This window comes from Coptis chinensis, chromosome 2, assembly GCF_015680905.1.
Source record: "Coptis chinensis isolate HL-2020 chromosome 2, ASM1568090v1, whole genome shotgun sequence".
In the NCBI taxonomy this organism is placed as follows: domain Eukaryota; kingdom Viridiplantae; phylum Streptophyta; class Magnoliopsida; order Ranunculales; family Ranunculaceae; genus Coptis; species Coptis chinensis.
In genome coordinates, this window is record NC_141457.1 from 109,685,376 (window position 1) to 109,707,820 (window position 22,445).

At 35.4% G+C, this 22,445-nt stretch overlaps 2 protein-coding genes across 3 annotated transcripts; both read left to right on the forward strand.

Moving 5' to 3' along the window:
* Positions 1 to 830: 830 nt before the first annotated feature.
* LOC147520469 (uncharacterized) lies at positions 831 to 6,730 on the forward strand. 2 transcript variants are annotated; one of them, XM_086592021.1, is made up of 6 exons: positions 831 to 966; positions 1,039 to 1,221; positions 1,847 to 2,016; positions 3,119 to 3,218; positions 6,224 to 6,290; positions 6,396 to 6,730. In XM_086592021.1, the coding sequence occupies exons 2-6, from the start codon at positions 1,074 to 1,076 to the stop codon at positions 6,514 to 6,516; spliced, it is 606 nt and encodes a 201-aa protein (XP_086448147.1). In that variant the 5' UTR covers positions 831 to 966; positions 1,039 to 1,073; the 3' UTR covers positions 6,517 to 6,730. The 2 variants fall into 2 exon arrangements, with proteins under 2 accessions (XP_086448147.1, XP_086448148.1); XM_086592022.1 differs by having other exon boundaries at positions 864 to 923; positions 1,041 to 1,221.
* Positions 6,731 to 7,739: 1,009 nt separating this feature from the next.
* Positions 7,740 to 17,535, forward strand: LOC147520470 (protein FMP32, mitochondrial-like). The gene is made up of 7 exons (XM_086592023.1): positions 7,740 to 8,444; positions 8,524 to 8,655; positions 8,737 to 8,796; positions 16,562 to 16,638; positions 16,753 to 16,809; positions 16,933 to 16,999; positions 17,084 to 17,535. The coding sequence occupies exons 1-7, from the start codon at positions 8,196 to 8,198 to the stop codon at positions 17,204 to 17,206; spliced, it is 765 nt and encodes a 254-aa protein (XP_086448149.1). The 5' UTR covers positions 7,740 to 8,195; the 3' UTR covers positions 17,207 to 17,535.
* Positions 17,536 to 22,445: the final 4,910 nt, after the last annotated feature.

Sequence of the window (22,445 nt, forward strand, 5' to 3'; positions counted from 1 at the left end):
CACTTAAATAAATAATATAATTATCCTCTATTTTTTATAATTACAATTTGAATCTAAAGAAACTATGCTAACTATCCAAAAAAATCCATTGGGGGTTTGCAAAATTTTGGATACTTGTGGGCATAGTGCAAAATATATATCGCGATAAATATCAAAATTTCAGCAAAGGATAAATAAATATCGCAATATACTTAGAGATATATACAACTGTAAATATCGATGATATTTATGATATTTTAAGATATATTGTGATATTTAGAGATATTTGATTATATTTTGTGTAGATAACAATTTTATTTAATACTAGTATATAGCCCGTGCTGAAGGCATTGTTACAAATTAAATCTAACCCTAACTAATCGAATGATAAAAGCCTAGCCCACAAAACATTCATTGTTGACCAAATCAACAATGATCCAGTACTCTTTCAAATTAACATTAACATACTCTAAAGACTTTGGATCTCGCCATGTCACAACTTTTGAAATCCGCCATGGGCCCACATCAAACTTTTGAAATAGATAATAAATCGGAGCGGATAACATTTTTGTAGGCAGACAAAACCAACTTGGTTGGTTTTTTATTATATAGATTTATCATTATATTTCAAATAAATATAAATTATATAGATTTATTATTATTATTTTAAATAAATATAAATTATATATTTGGAAATATCTACTATATTTGAATATAAAACAATATCAAATATCCCCACAGAAAAGATACATATTCATAAATCAGGAATCGATATTTTGCCATATCCTCATATTTTGTAATTTTGGGTATATATTTTGCCGATATATGACTCTATCTCGTCTGTCGAAACTGAAAAGTGAAACAAAAACAAAGTTTGCAACGAACACTTGTGACTCTGGGATTTGGAACAAAACAGAAAGTGTGAGTGGTTCTTTCACTTGCGGGTACGGTAGCATCGTCTATTTCAGTTACCAACAAACAAAAAGGGTTAGGTCTCACCAATTCTCACAATCTCAACCACTTCCATCATTCTCACTCATCTGTGCTTGTGTTTGTTCTAGTGAATGATGCTCGCGTGCTGAATTGAGAAGCTAATGGAAGGATCGTCCGTAAACAGGAATGAGGTGGTAAAAGTGGGACCCAAGGGAAAGGCATGCCTAGGATGTCTCTACTACTCTTCCGTTATCAAATCCAAATCAAAAGACCCTGCTTGCATCGGCGTCACTAGACACTTTGATCGCGGTACACTTGTTCTACGTTTTCATTTCTTCTACCCTTTTTCTGCATCTTATTTTACTTCATTGTTTTGCGTAAAAATAAAATTCATTTTTTTATGTATGCTGTGGAACCATTAACACTTTGCGTCACATGCTCAATAGGAATCATGCACAATAAGTTGTGGCTTGTTGTTGGGTGTGTTTTTTGGAAGTCTTTTGCATGCGGGTGTTGAGATATGGATGTTAAGAACGCCCTTTTTCAGTTTCTTTGCCCGTTTATTATCATTATCCTCGTAGACGTATTTTTTCTATTTCGTTAATTGCTTGTCCGTCTAGAAACCACCACATGCACATGCAGCCATTGGAAGTGTCTTTTCTATTTTGGAAGTCTCGCAGTTGTGTTTGTTTGTGATGTGGTATCAGGGGAATTATTCTAAATCCATAAAAGGACTGTAAAACTTATTTGAGATTATATTTAATGCACAATGAAAACGAGGAATCTCTTCTCCCCTTTTTATTATTCTCGTGTGCCTGTATGTTATTAAGCTTTCTTTTCTTAATTGAATGGATATATCTATGTCTATGGCTTGATTTCTTCGAAAAACTACCCATGCTTATTACCTGAGGATATGCTGACCTTCAATTACCAGTACCTGGATCTTTGGTGCAAGCAATGGAGAAGTACGCGGCTCATGAGGGTCGGAACTATAAGGACTATAAGTACTCGTGTGTTGGTCGCTCATTTTACTTGGATAGAAAAGGATCTTCTGCTGATCTACAAGGGAAACAAGTGGAATTACCGTTCTGTTCTGGAATTGAGGTTATCATCTCAATTTGTTTTCCTTTTCTATAGTGTTACTTAACTGTCAGTGAGTAAGGGATCGGTTTGGCATATACCCAATGAGGATCCAAATGCAATGGAAAACTGAAAGTGAGTAGCTTGCATTTGATTGATTCCCTTGGCAGATTGGGGTAATCTTATTGCAATAAATTTATATATCATACGAAATATAACGACTTAGAAGAAGCCACCTATAACAATAATTGTTATCAAATTGTATATCGTATCATATGTTGTTTTTCATTTTTTAGCATATCGAGTATCGAATCCTATCGTGTATCATATGAATACACTTACAATAAACTTTTATATTTATATGTGTTTGTGCATGTGCATGTAAGTTTCCATCTACAAAGATGCATAAATATAGTTTAGCATGTACTAATGTATGGTAAAAATGTCATCATTTTCAACCATGGGGTGTCTGGGTCTAAATTATTATTATACATTAAGGGCTAAACTAGCCTCTTAGTTGGGTAAGTAAAGATTACTACGCGTTAGGGTTGTTGGTTATCAAAACTAAAATCTAAGATGACTTTCTAAAGCTTAGAAAAGAGAAAGAACAACTAAATGGTTCATAAAAACTCGTTTTTCGGATAATGTTTTTTATGACTTCATGTGTTAAAAGTGTGTATCGCCCAATGCATGTTGTATGCAGTATTGTATCGTGGGATACTTCAATATTTATCATTTTTCTTTTGATACAACACTTGACGTGGGATGTTGACTACTATGTTCTCAATTTAATCTCTTGTGCTCGAAAGTAAGTTCAGGCTAATTTTTGTTTGTTTTATTTTCTGAATGTGGAAAGTGGGTTTTTAAGTTCTAGTTTTATTTCAATTAAAAAAAAACTGTAGACAAAAAGTATTAAAGCTGTTTTGTGCTATGAATCCAAAAGGGCACTTATTGTGGCTTGGAGGATATACGGAGCACTTATTCTGTCTCTATATAATCTAACCTGGTCTTCTTGCTATTTTAATTTGTCTGAAGTTTGTAGCAAATTGGTACGCTATAAATTTCTTTCTTCTTATGCGTATTACACTATGTTTACAATTTTTCCTGACATTGAGACTCCTTGCAGCTTGTCATGGGAAAAAAAGTTTCGACGGCTGAACAAGATCTTGTTCATGTTAATAATGGGGATGCTGACCGAGGTCCTATGAATGTTAATAGTGGGGAAGGTAATTAAGCCAACTTATATCTAATATTTGGTAGTGGTTATGCTCATCAGGAGAAATATATTATGGATATCTTGCATGGGTTCCCGATACATTATTGCACTACTATATTTGTATCTTCTAGTGTTTTTAATTGGGGGTTTTTGCATTTTGGTCCTAGTGAAAATAATGATATTAAGTTTTGGTCCACAATTAATCGTTTATTGCATTTTGGTCCAAAATTGCTATTAAAGTGTGTTGACAGTTAGTTGACCGAACGGCCCGTCCATTTATTAAATGAAATGCCTATAATACCCTGCACATATTGTACACGTGTTCTACTTGAGGACCAAATTGCAAATATTGCTATTAAGAGTAGGACCAATTACTAAAAACTATACGTGACATTATCTTATTTATTCAATCCAACGGTGGAGCTTAGACAATTAACATTTTTTTTCTTGAACACCACTCCACCACCACCTCCACCCTCCATAACAACCTGAATCACCATACCACCACCACTACCACCACCATCCAAAAGCAATAACCCACCATTAACACGATCAACTACCAATCAAAAACTCATTTCTCACATTTTGCGATCATATTTTCAAGTTTGTCGGCGATCTTTAAACATTCAAGTTTGTTTCTGATCTTTGATACTCAATTTTTTTTAGATTTCGAGTTAAGATAAGGGTTAGTTGTTAATTTTTTTGTCTCATTTATTAGGGAGTTTAAGTTGAAATTTCAAATGCCCAATCTTATTTATTTAAAATTCAAAGTTAATTTTTGTTGTCCTTCAGTGTTTTAAGTTCAATAGGACAAATGATTTTGATCTTTGTATAAAGTTGAAAGAGCTAGATGACAGTGATTATTGAATTGTGATGAATGAGCTGATAATTGAGTGGTGGTGGTAAGATAGGAAGAAGATAAAATGTAATTTTAGAACTCGATTAGTTGAGATACACATGGTGTAAAATGAGCTGCTGATTAAAAGCAAATGATTAAATAATGGTCAATGATTTTAAGGGTAAATATGATATTATGAAATTTTAGATGGGCTGACGAGGCCAAAGTGCATTAAACGTTTAATTGTGAACCAAACCCTAATATCACTAGGACCAAACTGCAAAATACCAATTAAGTGATAGCCGATGATTTTAAGGGTAAATGTGGTATTATGAAAATTTTGATGGGCTAACGACAATTTTGGATCAAAGTGCAATAAACAATTAATTGTGGACCAAACCCTAATATCACTATTATTATTAGGACCAAAATGCAAAAAACCCTTTTAATTGTCTCCTCTTTTGAGATAAAGATATTTTGATATTTAGTCCTCTAGCTCATTACACTAAGGTGGTGAAGCCTTTGTTCCACTAGGAGTTCATTCCCACATCAATTAGGTTTCATCCAAGACCAGGGTTCTTACGTGAAGATAGATCTCTACAAAGTGTTGAGGACTTTTGAGGAAAATCATCACCTATATATGGAGTGTTGGTACAGTAGAGGGGGTTGTCATGATAGTGGCGGCCATGTTTTGATTGAATTTGCGTTTTCTTTGAGGAGAAAGTGGAACAAATAAGACTTTGAGTGCCACCAGTAGAAGAGATTTTGCATACTCTTGAATCTAGAAGAGGAAGAAAAGAAAACTAAGGGAAGACTTAGGGGCAATTTGTTTTTTTGGGTTAAGTTATACGAGGGTCTTATAAAGTGGTTTGTTTTTCATTTTAAGTTCCTCTTATAAACACCTGTAACAATAGAAAAAAACAAATACACAACATCCTATAGATGGTTATTTGACAAATATAACCCTGCTTTACATCATATTTAACTTGAATAGATTAATTTGAAACAAGCGTATAATTTGATTTTCGGTTTCAAATCAATTTTGATAATTAGAATATTGATTTTAAAAAATTATCTTAGTAGCAAGGTGGTGGTAGTGGTAGTGGTAGTGGTAGTGGTAGTGGTCTTGGTCTTAATAGCACGATGATGGTGGTGATGATGGTAATGGAGGTAATGGTATTGGTCTTAATAGCACGATGGTGATGGTGGTTAGGGCAATGGAGTTATTTAGATAAGAAGATAGTGAAAATGGAAGAATAGAGAAATGGGACTAGGGGTATATGAACGGGGGTGTTTGAGTCATTTTTCAAGTTATAAGACGTATAGAATTGAAGTAGATCCAATTTTGGTATTTATAGAATTTGAGCCTCTTATAAAAGGCAAAAAACAAACCAAAAAAATGTCCCAAATCACTGGTTCACATCTTATAAGAGATTATAAGACCTCACAAAAACAAATGGCCCTTAAAATTATGGTATAACTATATTATTTTATTGAAAGATTGAATATGAATTGCTGTTGTCTTTGTAATCATAGGTATTTCATCTAAAAGATAGATATCTTCTAACGCAATAAAGAATCGTTTAACTAAGCAGCATATTACCAAGAGCAATTTCCATAAGTAATAAAAGCACAATCCTTACTAGACGTTACCAAAACCAAACCTATCAAAAGTTTCTATTTCATCTGAATTTGAAAATACAAAATTACAATTCATTCTAAATCCTGCTTATTGCAAATGTAGTAAACTTTTGTTTTCCCTATTCGTTGTAAAAACGTTAATTCCACATATATCTCTTAATTTTCTCAACATATGATTTATATTCATTATTAATGATTCTATCCCTTTTGTCATCCATGAATTTGATATTGGGTTGTCACCTATTATGACATCCCTGTAACCCTGCAAATCACCTTCTTGACCAATTAAGCAACAACTTTTGGTGTATCTGGATTTTACCAAGGACGGCTTATGTATTTTTTAGGTTCTACTATAACCCCACCTTGGTTTCTGTTGTGTTTTGTTGTTTATAAATCCTGTCGCTGCTTTTATTTAATTTCTGATTGATTGCACTGGTCGTGTGAACAGTTATTCTGTATGTTATATTATTTGTTAACTTCATAGTTTCATGGATGGTGTGCTCTATGACTGATACGATCTCCATAATTTTTTGAAGATGACCTTGTCCTTCCTAAGCCACGGCCATACAAACCACCACATTCAGGAGAGGAATTTTTTAGCAAGTAAGCACGCACGTTGACTAATACCCATAGTTATATTATCATTGAAAACATTTCTGTCTAATTCATTATGTATTTTAGATACTTGAAAATGCTTTGAATGTACAGGTTTACTAGGAATGCAAGTTTAGTTGCCTCTGGCGTCTCCAGGAACATGAATAGGGTGGGCAGGTACATCAAGGCCAATGTTGATGACATACTATATCCCTACCGAAGGCGTCCCAAGTAGCAAATTTAAACCGCTAAGCACTTTTTTGTATAATCAAAAAGGAAAGTTTCTAGAAGAAGGGCTGAACGCCTAATCTGATCGTGTTTCTCTTCTCGTCTCCACCCAAATCCTTCTGAAGATTGTTATTACAATTGAAAAAGGATTAAAAATTATTTTTATTTAATAATGCTTGTATGATTCTGATTCCTGTTAATAATGCATGTATTTTTCAAAATGATGTTGCATTTCATTGGTTGAATGACCGGCAAGACAAGAGTTTTAGGCTGTATTCGATATTGAAGATACTAGAATACCAATGGCAGGTTGATGGTTGACCCCCTACTTGAAATGTGGAATCTTTTGATCTGGTCCTAGTTGGTTAACCATCCATCGTGTACTTATGTCTCGTGGTATTTGATATTGAAGATACTGGAGTATAAAGACAACTAGGTTTTAATATGCAGGTGCCAACTAGCAAAGTTGGTAAAACTACTAGATGATGATACCAGTTATCTCGTTTAAAAATAGGCTTACCAAAAAAAAACAAAATAGGATTTACTATTGTTGTGTTGTTTTATAATTTCTTCATTTCCTTTCTTTTACCACTAGTTTTGAGCTAGCCACTCTGCCACAATTTGCACTGACCAACTTTTTTCAAAAAAAATTCTCAATACATTTTTACCCCTAAAACATAACAAATATTAAAATAATATAAAAACAATTATTTTGTATTTGAAGATGTAAAATAGGGACAGAATTGTCCAATAGTTTGTATTGATAGAGACAACTCAATCAAAAAATTGGCCACGCCGTCAATAAGTTTCATTTTTTACCTCTTAGCCCCTAAATAAAACAACTATTACATTTATATTTAGCTGACTTTCTTGTATTTTAAAATAGAAATTGAGGGTAAAATCGTCTGAATTGGTGCGAACGGAATTTGCCACCGCAAATGGCTCGCTTGCCCACGCCGCATTACAGAGTAGAATAGAATTACGTTCGTTCTGCCTCAAGTCGTACTTGACTGGTAATCCTGGTCAGATTTGATCTTATTTTACTTAATGTCTTAATACTCCTATTCATTTTATGTTATTCTCCTATTCATGCTCCCTGGTACAACATAGACGCAAGGTCGTCAACATTGTACTTAACTATTAACTGGAAAGAGCACACCGCAAACTTGCAAAGTAGATAAATGATGCAGTCTCAGATTTATCTAAAGTCTAAACAAGACGCTCCACCTTGTGATTGACGTATATTTTTTTTGGTCAGATGATAAAACGCGTGATCAGTTATTTTCTTGATTCATTTTGATTCCTACGCGACTACTCGCAATAGCAAAGCAAAGGGAGAAAAAGAGTACAAGACTAGTAAATCGTGTTCAATAAGGCCAATCGACGACCCTCCCTCTTTTAAAACGACACGTCAAATAGAAAGAAGGGAGTTAGGAAAAAATAGAGAAAGCGCCTTGAAACAAACCAACCGAACACTCAACGAACGAACGAACGAACCCTACAAATAAGTCTCCCTTCTTTCTCTCTTCTAAACCCATTCATTCAATTCTCTCAGATAGAAAATCTCCTCCCGCAACTCTCGTTGTGCCTCATTTATATAATAAATATCCAATTCCACCACACCCCAAAAGAAGAGGAGAGAGAAGTAAAATTTTCTTTTATTTTTTTTTCAGTTGCAAAATTGGAATGGCCATAGCGGCCTCATGTAAACGATTGGCAGTGCAGATTGGTACCAATACTAATCTTTTACACAAATCCCGAGGATTCCACGTGTCTTCTTTATCATCATCAATTGCTATTGATCATATCTTACGCCGCGGTGATGCTGACGTGCCGTCATTGAGGTCTCCAATTAATAACAAATTTGACTGTAGAAATTTCTCTCTTGTCAAACAGAATGGAAAGCGCGCTTTTCTTGTTGATACTTTGGCTCTGGTATGGTGTATACATTCATTTTTTTTTTTCTAGGGTTATTTTTTATTCTAATTGGTTCAAGTTGTTGGTTGATATTTAGGTAAGAGGATTAGAAGCACAAGGGGTACCTTCGAAACAGGCTGAAGCGATAACTGCTGCTATAATTGAAGTGTTGAATGATAGCTTGGAAAATGTGGCTCATTCTTTTGTTTCTAAATTGGAAATGCAAAAGGTTTTTGCTAGCTACTTACTTTCTTTCAATTTGTCAATTAATATAAACTTAATCTGATTTTTTTTTTGTATGTGTATGTAGATTGAGATGACTCAAGAAGCCAATGTGTCCAAGTTTAAATCTCAAGTTCAAAGCTCGCAGGTACACGTGTTTTCATTTGAACTGTTGGACCACTGTTTTGTACAGTTTGTATATAACATTATGGGCGTATTATTACGCTAATGTGCGTCCTTATTAATCGGTCTGGCATTCCCGGGAGAGAGCTTTATACTAGGTTGTGTGGATAGCATATCATTTAAGTGTTTGGGATAAACTGGTGATGTAGAAACGAGTTGTTCTAGGTAACTTATTAGTTGATTTTCTGTACAAGGACGGTGGGAGAGCATATGATCCGTCGTAGGTTTTTTCTTTGATCTTTATTTCTGGTGAACTTTTTTTGAAGATGTTGGTCTACTGTGTGGCCTTGTCTTAGTGGTTAAAATCTAGAGATAGAACAACCCTAGAAATATGAGTAGCTGTACCCATTAGAATTAATTAGTTCTCAATATATACAGCTTCTTGCTGACAATGTGTTGATGTAATTGGCTAATTATTTCAATATATTGCGTTTTAGCGTTTTTCAAAAAAGGTTTTGAATACATTGATGAGAATATGGAATTTGGTGATCTGTTGAGCTAGCAAGATCTATATATGTTTGTCTTTTGCTGTATGTATTAATTGTAATAATCTTTGCGAGTTCCTCTTTAATTGCTAGAAATTATTTCAGCGCGTTGCATTCACATCTTTAAAATTCAGTATGGTTAATCTGTCCGGACTCCGGATTTGGAATTGGAATTTCTTGGGCTTGGCTCGTTTAAGCTCGGCTCGAGCTTGCTCGTTTACTATATGTCGAGCTCAAATTCGTGTAACAAATCTTTAAAGTTCAGCATATTTTAGTGTAAAATAATCTGTCGTTTACTATATGAGGACTCGAGCTCTTCGTGTAATTTTGGATGGCTTGTTTAGCTTGAATTCCACCCTTATCTTTTTGGTTAGCATTTGTTCATGTATGGTTAGAGAGATTTAATACACATGTGAAGAGATTGGATAGAAGTCATATCGACATTTTGGGGGATGATCCTTAGTTTAAAGGTCTTATCTTTGGTAGGATATGAGAGGGTTTCAGTTAGAGTCCTTTGTTTTTTATCTGGGGGGATGGCATGCTTGACGGTCAAGAATTTGTTTGTTTTCATGTTTTTTAATTTGATAGGTTGTCTCAACCTATTAATGTCATTTATGATCACAACAAGTTATATTTACTGGCAACAAATATTCTTACATCATCGAGTAAAAAACCAAAAACATAATTGCTTTTGCTCTTGGTACTCCTCCAAGTTAAATTATTTACTGTAATGCAGGTCCTTGCACTTTTTTTTTTTTTTTGCTCGGTAAAGGTGTATATATTAAAAATAAAATAGAAAAGGATGAGATATCCTTATGCGTACAACATGAACGGTGAAACGAAATAAAGAGAAAAGAAACCAAAGAAAAAAACAAAACGAAAAACCTCTATGGGAGTCCTCATAGCATAATGGACTCCCATCTACAGACATAACTCTCAAAAGGTACCGTCCGGAACTCATCATAAATGCGCAGCTAGAAGCAAAGTAGCGCCTTGATGGTCAACACCACCTTCTCCCTAGGCAAAGACACCCCCTCAAAAATGCGGTTATTCTTCTATAGCCATAGCCCCCATAAGATAGCAAAAGGTAGCATATTCTATATGCGTCTCCCTTTACGAGAATAGACATTCAAGTGCCAAGATGCTAGTAAAGCCTTCACCGATTTAGGGCATACCCACGAAACGCCTGATTCCGAGACAAAGAAACACCAAATACTCCAAGAAAAAGGACAACTAAGAAGGATATGACTGACCGACTCACCATCCCTCAAACACAGAGGGCAGAAATTAATAAGCATCTCTTTAATACGCCTTTTCCTAAGATTATCCACAGTCAGAATCTTGTTTAGAGATGCACACCATACAAAGAAAGCAACTTTCAAAGGGACTTTAGAACACCATATAATATGACTCGGGAAATCATGTAGCACTCTCATACTTGGACATTGAAGCGTTGAATGAAGGATGGAATAAAATGTCTACAAGGAAAAATTCCCTTCTTGTCGATGAGCCACAATCTTTTATCTCTATCCGGTGTCACATTAGAAATGAGTTCCAACTTTCCTATAAGAGCAGCCACACTAGCAATGTCCTTGTCATGTCACAGAGAGCCCCATATATCCCAAAGTTCCAAGCAATTGAATCATTATCTTTCCGCATGAACCAGCGAACTGATTTTTGTTTTTGAGTCAGATAGAGCATATAATCGAGGTAACGCCATCATCAGAGTTCTCTCCTCCAACCAAACATCCTCCCAAAAGCAGATACTATCCCCACTACCTAGGTTGTAGCCAATGTTCTTGAGAAAAAACTTCTTGACCTTCTGAATCCCTTTCCATATTCCGCATCCATAAGCAGTATGAACAGGCCCGCTCTCCCAGCCCTCATTTTTTTCCCCAAACCGAGACACAATAACTTTCCTCCAGAGACTATCCTCCCCAAACCTCCAGAGCCACTTACCAAGAAGCGCTTGATTAAACTGCTATAGACTTCTGGTACCCAGTCCTCCATCTTCTTTTGGCTTGCAAACCCTGTCCCATCGCACGAGGTGAAATCTGTGTCTATCATTGTTGTCGTCCCACAAAAAATCTCTCATGATCGATTCCAATCTATTGACAACAGTGGATGACATATAGAAAAGACATATAGTACACCGGAAGAATCTAAAAGATGCTCTTAATAAGGATGACCCGATCACCCGTGGACAAAAATCGACCCTTCCATCCTGACAATCTCCTGCTAAACTGCTCTATAACCCAGTCCCAGATAGATACAGATTTGTAAGAAGCCCGGGAGGTAAACCCAAATATCTGGATGGGAGATAACCCGTGTTACACCCCACGAAGGAAGCCATAAAGGCCAGGTCCTCTTTTCCGTTGCTCCAAAAATGGTGTTTTTTCCCATATTAACTTTGAGACCCGACACCACCTCAAAACAGCACAGGATGCCCGAAGATACCTTAACTGGTCTAAGCTATCCCCCGTAAACACCACGGTATCATCCACGAACTGGAGGTGCGATTCAAAAACCTGATTTCTGCCCACCCTGAATCCTTCCAACACCCCTAGACAATTTGCTCTGTCTACCATCCTGCCAAACACCTCAACCACCATGATAAAGAGAAGAGGGGATAAAGGATCTCCTTGTCTTATACCTTTGGAGCTCTTAAAAAAACCCGTTGGCGTTCCATTTATGAGAATGGAAAAAGAAACAGAAGAAACACATCTCCGAATCCAACCCATCCATCTTGCCCCAAACCCCATCCTTCTTATGATGTAATCAAGAAAGTTCCAATGCACATGTTCATAAGCCTTAGCTAGATCAATCTTACATACCATCCCCGGCCTATCCATCTTCCTTTGATCGTCTATGGCCTCGTTAGCAATCAAAACGCCGTCCAGAATCTGATGTCCAAAGACAAAAGCCCTTTGTTCCTGAGCTATGACCTTCGATAACACTTTCTTCAACCTGATGGATAAGACCTTAGAAATGATTTTATACGCACTACCAATGAGGCTAATGGGACGTAAATCAGATGTCTTCCACTCCATGCTTCTTAGGAATCAACTTGATGAACGTGTTGTTAAGACTGTGAGCTAAGAAACTTGTCTCATAGAAGTCCCGCGCCATTTCCATGAAGTCCACTCTAATCACTTCCAAAACCGTTCTGAAGAACTCAATCGGAAAACCGTCTGGACCTGGAGATCTATCATTTTTCAAACTCTTCATAGCCTCCCAAACCTCTTTTTCCTCCATAGGAGTCTCAAGCTCGTTCCGTTCTTCTTCAGAAATGCCTGCCAAATCCAAATTATCCACCCGAGGTCTATAATTATGTGGCTCTCTATCCATAATTGAATAATACTCGACCACCCTCTCTCTAAAACTATCATCCCCCCTCACCTCTTCTCCCTCTATAATCAACTTATCTAAAAAATTCTCCCTGTTTCTAGCCTTCGCACACTGATGGAAGAATTTAGTATTAGATTGTGCCTCTTTTAACCACCTCTCTCCTGACTTGCGTCTCCATGACATTTCCTCCATTCTGGCCACGCTCTCAAAATTTGCCTTGAGGTTTATCCGTTTGTTCCACTCTTCCCCCGAAAGATTGTGGTCCTCCTCTTTCATATCCAAGTCCCTGATGTTTCTCATTAACGATTCTTTTCTTTTTTCCACTCTCCCAAAGACTGTTTTGTTCCACATCTTGATCTTATCCTTGACAAACTTGAGTTTCTTGGCGAAGATAATACTCGGTCGGTCTCCTTCCTGATTTTCTGTCCACCACCCCTTAAAACTATCCATGAAGGTAGGGTTAGAAAACCACATGAGCTCAAAACGAAAAGGTGATGGTCTTCCTACCCCTGCCAGTTTTACCAAACAAATAGGATGATGATCCGACGTTGTGCTTGGGACCACGATTTAAATCAAACGTGGCCACTTTAACTCCCACTCAACTGAAACCAGAAATCTGTCCAAAGTAGTCAAAATAGGGTCCTCCGCTTATTTGACCACGTGAACTTGCCTCCAGTAAAAGGGATGTCGACAAGCTCACATCTCCTCACCCAATCATCAAAACAGGTCATACTAGGGGTAATGCGGCTACCCCCTTTCTTCTCATGCGAAAATCTAATCACATTAAAATCTCCGCCCACGCACCATGGTAATCTTCTACTGAAAGCAAAAACATCATCCAATTCACCCCTTAAAAGGGCCGAAGACTCCCTATTCAAGGCCCATAGACTGCTGATAACTAAACAAGATTTAGATTCACCACCAAACTTGCACACAAATGGACATCGAAAAACTGCCCATCAAACCTATGCGAAACCTCCACTTTGTCCTTATCCTAGAGAACACAGATGCCGCCCTTCGGTGGGGTTCCCACCGCCGGTAACTCAACCCACTATGTTATTTTTGCCCCAGCCCTCCCTGGCATACCTAACAGAAAAGCTTTGTAGTTTAGTTTCTTGAAGGAGCACCATATTTGGTCGCTTTTTCTTTATCACCTCCTTTATGCTTGGCCTTTTTCTATCATCTCCCAATCCCCTCACATTCCAATTCAGAATTTTGTGATCCATTAAAACAAACTTTTTTTCCCCCTTCCTACTACTTCCCTCTATGATGTCCTCGCCATAATGAAGGTCCTTGCACTTCTCATGCTTTTAGCATATTTCAACGTGTCTTAGACACGTGTTTGGTCAAGAATATACTTGTAACCATTTTGCACATTAAATTTTAGTATACATTGGCAGACCTCGTGTCTGTGAGTGTGACACTTAAATGCACCTCTCACGCCTTGTATCGTTGGCACATCTTATTTCATACTTCTCCTAGCCACAATAATGTTCTTACATTATTGCTTGAAGTTGTTGGTTATAACTGATCCCATGTAAATGTATTCAGATCATACTTGTAGTTTTATAATTCATCTTTTTTACTCAATAACGGGTTCACTGGATAACTATTTCGAGAATTTTTATGTTGTCCAGTGGTCTTCCCAGTCAATCCTTAGGTGTGAGTATAATTTAATCTGTGGGAACATCCTACAATAACTAATAACTTAAATGCAATCCTCACTGGAAACACATGCTACCTGTATTTACTGTGAAATCAGGATCAAAGCGTCCTGTGTTTGTTGAACCTATAATGAAATTCATATACTTAAAACCATCTCATTTGTAAGGTTGAGTATGATGTCCAAATAAGTGAGAATCTTTTGTTGTGGAAGCCTTTAATTTAATTTTAAGTTTGTTGAGCAGACGAGCTTTTTTCTACTTCAGTTTTATATTTGTGGAGTTTGAGAATCTAAGAGAGGTCCAACTATGTTATGCAAATGAAGCGAGAATCTTTTGTTGTGGAAGCTTTTGATTTTCAAATCACTGAGTGGACGAGCTTTTTGCTACCGAAGCTATTTAGGCTTGAAATAGTTTTCCTGTTCTCTTATGCTTGTTGCATCACCACAGGACTGCTGTTGGTCAAGCAATGCTAAAGGTTAGCAATGGGGGAATTTTGAGAGCAGTGAGAGTTACTGTCCTGTTCAAGCTTTGGTGACTTTTTTTTGCCAAACCTTGTGTTTGAGAGTTTTGGGTTGAAGGAAAAATGGTCGGGTGTTAAGACATTTTGTTATAATTTTTGAGTATGTGGAGAAGGATATGTTTTGCTAGCTTGTAAAGTCAAATTTGAACTAATTTCTACTCGGCTTTGAATGTCATCATTTCTAACTTTCTTACTTTAAACAAAAGCTTCTTATTCTGCTGTTCTTAAAATCCCCTTCATTCAAAACTATAAATATCAAGATATTCCACTGCTTTACCATGGGTTTGTGAGTTGAGAGCAAAGAGAGAAAGTAGGGAAAGAGTGTTAACTTGGCGTCTTGGCTTGAGTACAATGTCAAAAGGACTATCAAGTACAGTAGAAGTGAGAAAACTGCTTACATTGGGGCTGCTCACGAGGACACTCCAACATTGTTTGGTAATCATGGCATCCACTGTGGTGAACTCGTGATTATGTAAATATAAGTAGGTTATATTTGGGCTTGCTAAGGAATGCTGGCTTACAGCTCCACCATTTCTCGAGTCCTTCAGACATCATAGCAGTATAGCACCCTTTCTATCTGTTCCGTCGTCAAATTTCCTAGATCTGTGCAGAAGTTTGTTGAAGTGACTTTATGCTTTAGCTTGTCCCAGGTTGCCTTGGCACCAGTGCATGGTCTCTTTGGAATGCTTGAATCGTGGTAGATTTCGATAATCTAGTTCCACCCACGAACAAGACTATCTCCTGTTTTCCGAACAGTTTTTGGTGTTGGGAACTAAATTTCCAAATATATTTAATGGTGCGCGTGTGTGTCGATTCTCTGTTTCTCTTTGTAGTTGGGACACTTGTTTTTACGGTATGCTTGGATTTGTTCTAGTAGCAGCTTGGTACTTTGGATCATTGTATGTAATTCTTGATGTGTATTGAATTTTATAATTGAAAATAATAGGTATTTGGTGTGCACTGTGACTCGTGCTAATACAGGATTGACCAAGAACAAACTTATGTGCTTTTAATGTGGTCTTTTTGTTTTTCTTCCCTTTCTTTTGTAGCAGAAAGAAACTCCTCTTGAGACTTGGAAGTTTATAGCTCGAGAAGGACTTCTTGTTTCTTGATTCTTATCTCTTTCATTGATTCCCTTAGGGTGGCGAGTTTTTTCCAAAATTGAATTGTAACTTGTGTTTTCACCTCTGCCTTCTATTTTATGGTGTCACATCCATCCCTGGATTACCTCTGCAAACCCCATCAGTATTTTTTGCCTATCAGTTTGGGGTGGTGTTAGTGTATAGGACCTCCTCAAGGTCTGTTAGGCAGCTCCGACATGTGCAGTATGCTAAGGTCTTCAGTGCTATTTTTTCGAAAGCTGGAGGATGATTAAGAACAATCACATTGATTGTAACAGGTGTCCTGGTTTACAAAGCAGGAGCTATTGTTTATAAGTCTGGAGCCGCACAGGCTCTAGGATCTTTTGCATTGCACTCATCTGCTCTTAGTGAAAAATCATGTGAGCCTTGTGTATTAATATCTTGAAGGAGCTTAAGACTTGTTCTACAGAAGTTTATTTCACATCTGACTGGGTTTAATAAATGATTGTTAATCTTTGGTTGTAGAATGGTAGTATGAATACTGTGTGTGTGTGGTGGTGGTTTGGGGAAGGGGGGCACTATTCTCATTTCTTGAGTTTCATTTTATCTAACTAATAAAGTTACTATGCAGGAGCACCATTTTTCTTCATTGCAACGTGAGACCGAGAAGCTTCGAAATGATATAGAGAAGATGCGTAGTGAACTGAGGTTTGTTGCATTCCTAATTAGTTTAACATATCCTCACAAGTATTTAGAACTAATTACTCGTTCTTCAGATCTTTACAAAGCAAAGATGTGTTTTTTCACCTTTTCTTTGCACAGATATGAGATTGACAAAGTCACAGCTGGACAACGATTGGATCTGAACCTTGAAAGAGGGTGAGCATAGAAAGCTTTCTACTTTGTCTAGGTCTTTTACAATTTCATCAGGTTGTGTCCATTAACTTTGAGGCCATGTGCCATCCACCTTGTTTCTTAAAAGGTGTTTATGAATTTTTGTAGGCGCATACGGGATGAACTAGCAAATCAGAATGCAGAAACTTCGAATCTTACTAACAGGCTTGACCGAGTGAGCTATATGATGATTGATGTGAAGTGAAATATGATCTTTAATTTTGGTGTGATGTCAACTTCATTTTTCTGGGTTTTGTAGGAAATTCATGCTTTGAGGGCGCAATTGGAAGCGGCAAAGTATGATGTAATTAAATATTGCGTAGGTACAATTGTCTCCATTTCTGCTGTTGGTCTTGCTACTATTCGCATCTTGATGAGTTGATGTAAAGACATTTAGGGAATTGAAGGTGACGTCCCCAAAAATTTCAATATTTCATTTTTTGGTGAATGTATCAGTGATTGGAAATTCAGCATAAGAATTTTTATAACATTGTGACTGAAGAAAGCATTGTTATAGTTATAGTTCACAGATAGTCTTGTATTCTGTGTGCTGCCTCATTTCCTTGTTTTACACTTTCACCATACATTGTGGAAAGAAAAAGAAACTGTTACTCATTTTTCTTTTTCCTTTTTTTTTTTTGAAAATTTATTCTTTCTTTAGGGTGTGTAAGTTACTATATTTTGTGATTGAGAAAAGATATATTTTAAGAATTTGTCGTGTTTGATAACATTCAGTAACTTTGGTTGTGTTTATGAAAGCAATGGTGCAGGCTGCACATTTGTCCACTGTGATGGTATTTTGAAGCTGTTCTAAACCTTTAATTCTTTGGACATCGACATCATGATTGTGATTAATTTTGTGAACATGGCGATTATTTATTGGTCTTTTAATAGATTTTAATCATATCTTTTTTTGACATATCTATGGGAAGAAACAAAGAAGGAACATCTAAAGTTGCTACATCAGGAGTCAATTTATTGTGGGAGTGATTCAAGCTACGTGTATAACCAACTAGAGCAGTAACAGGGAACACACGCAGTTATGGTCTAAATAAAATAAAAAAGTGAAAAGGAAAAATAAAACTAGAAATGTTGAGTGAAAGTAGGTTTAGAGGGTGGGGGGCAGAATTTTTTTGCCTGTCAATGGAATGGATTTTAGTTAATCCTCAAAGAGATGATATGGTCTGCTTGGCACTTTGGCAGCATTCAAGCACGAGGCATCTTTAGGTACTGATATACATATCAGATCTCGTAATATATATAGTCTTTCTCTAAAAAGTAGCTATTTAAGTTAAGTTAAAGTAAATATGTAAGTAAAATTTCGCCATTAAAATGAATTCAAAACTAATTTTTTGTGGTTGTCACCATAAAGATCATCCTTATAAAATTTCAACTTGGAAACCTCTAACATAGATAAAAATTGTTGTCATTTTTAAAAAGAAATTTAACGGTTTAGAGAAATGTTGAGTTTTTGCAATAATTTTTTGCTAATGTTGGAGGTTTCCAAATGAACTGAAATTTTATGAAGATGATCTTTATAGTGAGTATATCATATCTACAAAACATTGCGATTGAATTCATTTTATAGGTGAAGTTTTATCTACATATTTATTTTAAGTTAATTTAAGTAGTTAATTTTTAGAGAATGACTATATATATATATCTTAATATTAAAGCTCCTACAAAGAGTATTTTTCTAGCCCTCTTAAAATTTCACATAATCAACTCCTATTAAAACGGAAATTACTCACTTTTAATTAAAACGGGAATTTTTCTCCTATTATAATGGAAATTCATCTCCTATTGAAAAAGAAAAATCTAACACTTCTAATTAAAACGAGAATCCTTCTCCTATTAAAAACGAAAATCACAATTCTAAATTAAAACGGGATCCCTCCCCCAATTAAAAAATGGGTTTTTAAAACTTAATTAAAACAATTTGTTAAGAAATTAAAGCGGGCTTTTAAGATTTGATTAAAACAATTTGTTAGGAAACTAAAACGGCTTAGCAACGAAAACTGGAATCACGATTTGTTAGAAAATTTCTATATGTATAGTTATGATTGTTGAGCAAGTTTTAAAAATAGCCGGTGCGTATGTACGGATCTACTAAAATTAAAGCTCCCACAAAAGGTATTATTTTTTAAGATTAGTTCAGTGCAGTTGCATCCGGTTTCCAATTTCCTGTTAATTTAATCTTTGAGGGTTAGTTCAATGCATTTGCATCCAGTTTCCAATTTTCTGACAATTATTTTTTTATATTAGTTTGATGTATTTGTATCCAAGTTTTGATTTCCCGTTAATTATTCTTTGAGGTTAGTTTAATGCAGTTGTATTCATATTCCGATTTTCTATTAATTACTTTTTAAGATTAACTTAATGCTTGCATTTGCATCCAGTTTCCGATTTCTCATTAAATATTATTTGAGATTAGTTTAATGCATTTACATTTAGTTTTCGGTTTCCCATTAATAGTTTTTAACGTTAGTTTCATTCAGTATTATATATGTTTTAAAATATTTGTCATTATTGTTTTGTCATTATTTTTTTTTATTGTAATTTGTTTTGGTTTGGTATATAATTTATTTAAGCCCAACGTCCACTTTAACTGAATCTCGTTATTCCCAATTAATATATATATATATATAGTTGAAAAATTATAAATTTAATTGGAATATGTCATAATTATTGTGGCAAGAATTATGATTTTTGGAATCCTTAACTATGAATAAATGTTTAAATCCCATTGTGGATGGAGCATCAAATCGAAAGGGTTTTAGGAAAACCGTTTTCGCTAGAAACTATTGTTTTTAGCAATTTAGTTTTTTGTCTCATATTTTTTTTCTTCGTAATTAGCTATTTTGTTTAGGAAAAGTTGGACTCTATGAAACTCTAGATGGGATTATTTTTTCATAATTAGTTATAGTGTTTAGAAAAAGTTAGAGACTCTCTGAAACTTTAGATGGGATTGTTTTCTTATTTATATCATACTATTTTTATAAGTAGTAATAGAGTTTAGAAAAAATTGAAGTCCCTGCGAGTATTCCAAAAAATAGATTGGTGATGGTATAACTATAATATACTAGCCATGAAGCCCGACCTGTGGTCGAGCTTGCTATTTTAAAACTTATTATGTCTAGGCCTGTTAATTTTCAAGCTAAAGTATTTTGGTTAATGTACTTACTGCAAAAGTGCATTTGTATAATGAACACACAGTAACAATTTACCGTTAGTTGTTTGACACTTCGAGTTATTCAAAATTTCAGACATAAAATGGGGCCAAATGCATCTTTTTAATCGAAGAGGGTCACTTTTTATGTGCTTAATGCATAATCTCATTTTTGTATGATGAACAGGTGGTAACATTTTCTATTTTATTCTATTGGATCATGTTATAAACCTACCAAGATAAAATCTGACGCAATGGAATTACAAAATGAAGTAAGACATCTAATATTTCACAAAATCAAAATTACAAAACTTGCACTGAAACATAGTTGAGAGAACAATCATACTTGCTTGTCAACCACAACGAACAAATGAGTTGCCTTGTTTGCTTGTTGACCCCTATAACAAATATCAACTTCCTCAAAACCACCCGTTAGCAATTTACACTCTCTTAATAAGTTTCCATACCTAATTCTCCTTACTGGTAACATGTGCCACCTCAAGCGTATGGCCCATATCTCTGCCATGGAATTAGTAAGATTGCGAAAGTTTTACCTATGCCCTGCACTTTCCAATGCATCTCTCATCCTAATACTAATACCTACACAATTTTTTTACCGTATCATGTGGTGGGGAAATTCATCTTTTTTATATATTGTTTCCTTGCTTCGGCAGGGCAGTCAGGTATGCCCACTGTTTGACAAAGCTACTCCTTAGGCTTAACAATTACCCAATTGTAAATATTATTTGAATGACTTGAACAACATATTTAACACATACCATTTACAAATATTTTGTAGAGAACCCAAGACATTTTCATGACATTAATTTAAACTCATTGGAATAGTATCAATAGCAAAACACATAATTTAGTAAACATCATAATGTGGTTCTATCAGTTAAGTTTATTATTCATGATCAGATGATCTATATCCCTAGAACATATAATAAATACAAAACTTAAGACAGTGAAGCAATCTACATAAATTTTTGCATACAACGGAAAATAATTGATTGCATAAAAAAAAAAAAAAATCATGAATGGAGAGACTCTGAAGAGAAAAATGTGTGTATTGAATGTATGTTTAGTTAACTTGTGGTCGCGTTGGTGAGTTGTTAATTACTTTAAGAAAACCTATTTAGTAGTTGGAGCTTACGTCCGTGGAAGGCATCAACACTATAACTCATTGAATAAAAGCTAACAAAATATTTATAAATTTTGATATGAGTAAGATACAATACTTATGGTTACAATGAAAATAAAATTTCACTAATCCACAACGCTTGGCTACATGCTGAAGATGGAATCCTGATATGAAGAGAATTATTTGAACCCAACCAAAGATGTGTGCAATGTTAGATACGCAAGTTAGAGAGTTTGATTTAGTGAAAAGAATATGATCATGTAACAATAAGCACTTGGAAGTCTTAAATGCAACTGTGCTAACAGTGAAATAGCCAAAGCAATTTGAAAAGCAAGGTATACAACAATCAATACATCTATTCATCTATGAAATAATTTAGAAGTTTGTAAGATATTCACTTCTCAAATTTGAGTTTAGCTATAGACATACCTGGATATCTGCCACAATTCGATCTCCAACCCTTGCCCGATGAATTTTAAAGTATGTTGTGTCTTCCATGAAAATATACATGGAAAAGTTTGTGATAGTGCTACATTGATTACTTAAGCAAATATTCAAAATACCCGTGATCTTATGTTAGTGATTATAAAGAAATCGGAAGTAGCCCAGTTTTTGTCCTTCTCATAATAATGATAAAAAAGAAAAAGAACGCTACCAAATGATTATAAAAAGCATGCAAGCAACGTAACAAAGTTAAGAATGACATCTTTTGTTGGAAGAAAAGCCGAGTCATTGCATTCGGACAGTCATAAACATCAGCCGTATTTAGGTTTACGGGCGCTATCTACAAAAATTAAATAACCTAATCCCACCCACTATTAGGGGAAAAAAATTGATTTCAATTTCTATGTTTGCCTATGTCAAGCAACCACCCCACATGCACCTTGAGAAATCAAGTACAACATCTATTTATTTGAGTTCAAACAGCAATAAGATGAGGTGTCTCAAAATAGTCGATTCATCAAAAATAGAAAAAAAAAATATATTGAAGAAGAGACGTCCATTATATAATTGGTGTTTCGGTGCACAACTGCACACATAACTAAATAAGAAGTGATTAACGGAGACTCTTACATTGGATTTGATGGACCGGACGACACCAATGTATCATGACGCAGAGATTATAGTCTTCAATACAGGCCATTGGTGGACTCATCAGAAACATCTAAAGGGTGAGCTCCATATTTCTGATAGTTTAGAAGTGACTTCTAATTCAATAGGTTCCCCATGTTGCACATTTTTATCCATTTTTTTTTCCTAAACTTGTTAAGTGCGTAATATGTCTAAAGCATCCCTTCCCAATGTTGC

What these genes read in the sequence shown, in the direction of transcription:
- LOC147520469 (XM_086592021.1), top strand. Translation starts at nt 1,074, where the DNA reads ATGGAAGGATCGTCCGTAAACAGGAATGAGGTGGTAAAAGTGGGACCC. An exon ending in CACTAGACACTTTGATCGCG is followed by an intron (nt 1,222 to 1,846) that starts GTACACTTGTTC and finishes TTCAATTACCAG; the next exon opens with TACCTGGATCTTTGGTGCAA. An exon ending in GGAGAGGAATTTTTTAGCAA is followed by an intron (nt 6,291 to 6,395) that starts GTAAGCACGCAC and finishes TTGAATGTACAG; the next exon opens with GTTTACTAGGAATGCAAGTT.
- LOC147520470 (XM_086592023.1), top strand. Translation starts at nt 8,196, where the DNA reads ATGGCCATAGCGGCCTCATGTAAACGATTGGCAGTGCAGATTGGTACC. An exon ending in CTAAATTGGAAATGCAAAAG is followed by an intron (nt 8,656 to 8,736) that starts GTTTTTGCTAGC and finishes ATGTGTATGTAG; the next exon opens with ATTGAGATGACTCAAGAAGC. An exon ending in AAGATGCGTAGTGAACTGAG is followed by an intron (nt 16,639 to 16,752) that starts GTTTGTTGCATT and finishes TTCTTTGCACAG; the next exon opens with ATATGAGATTGACAAAGTCA.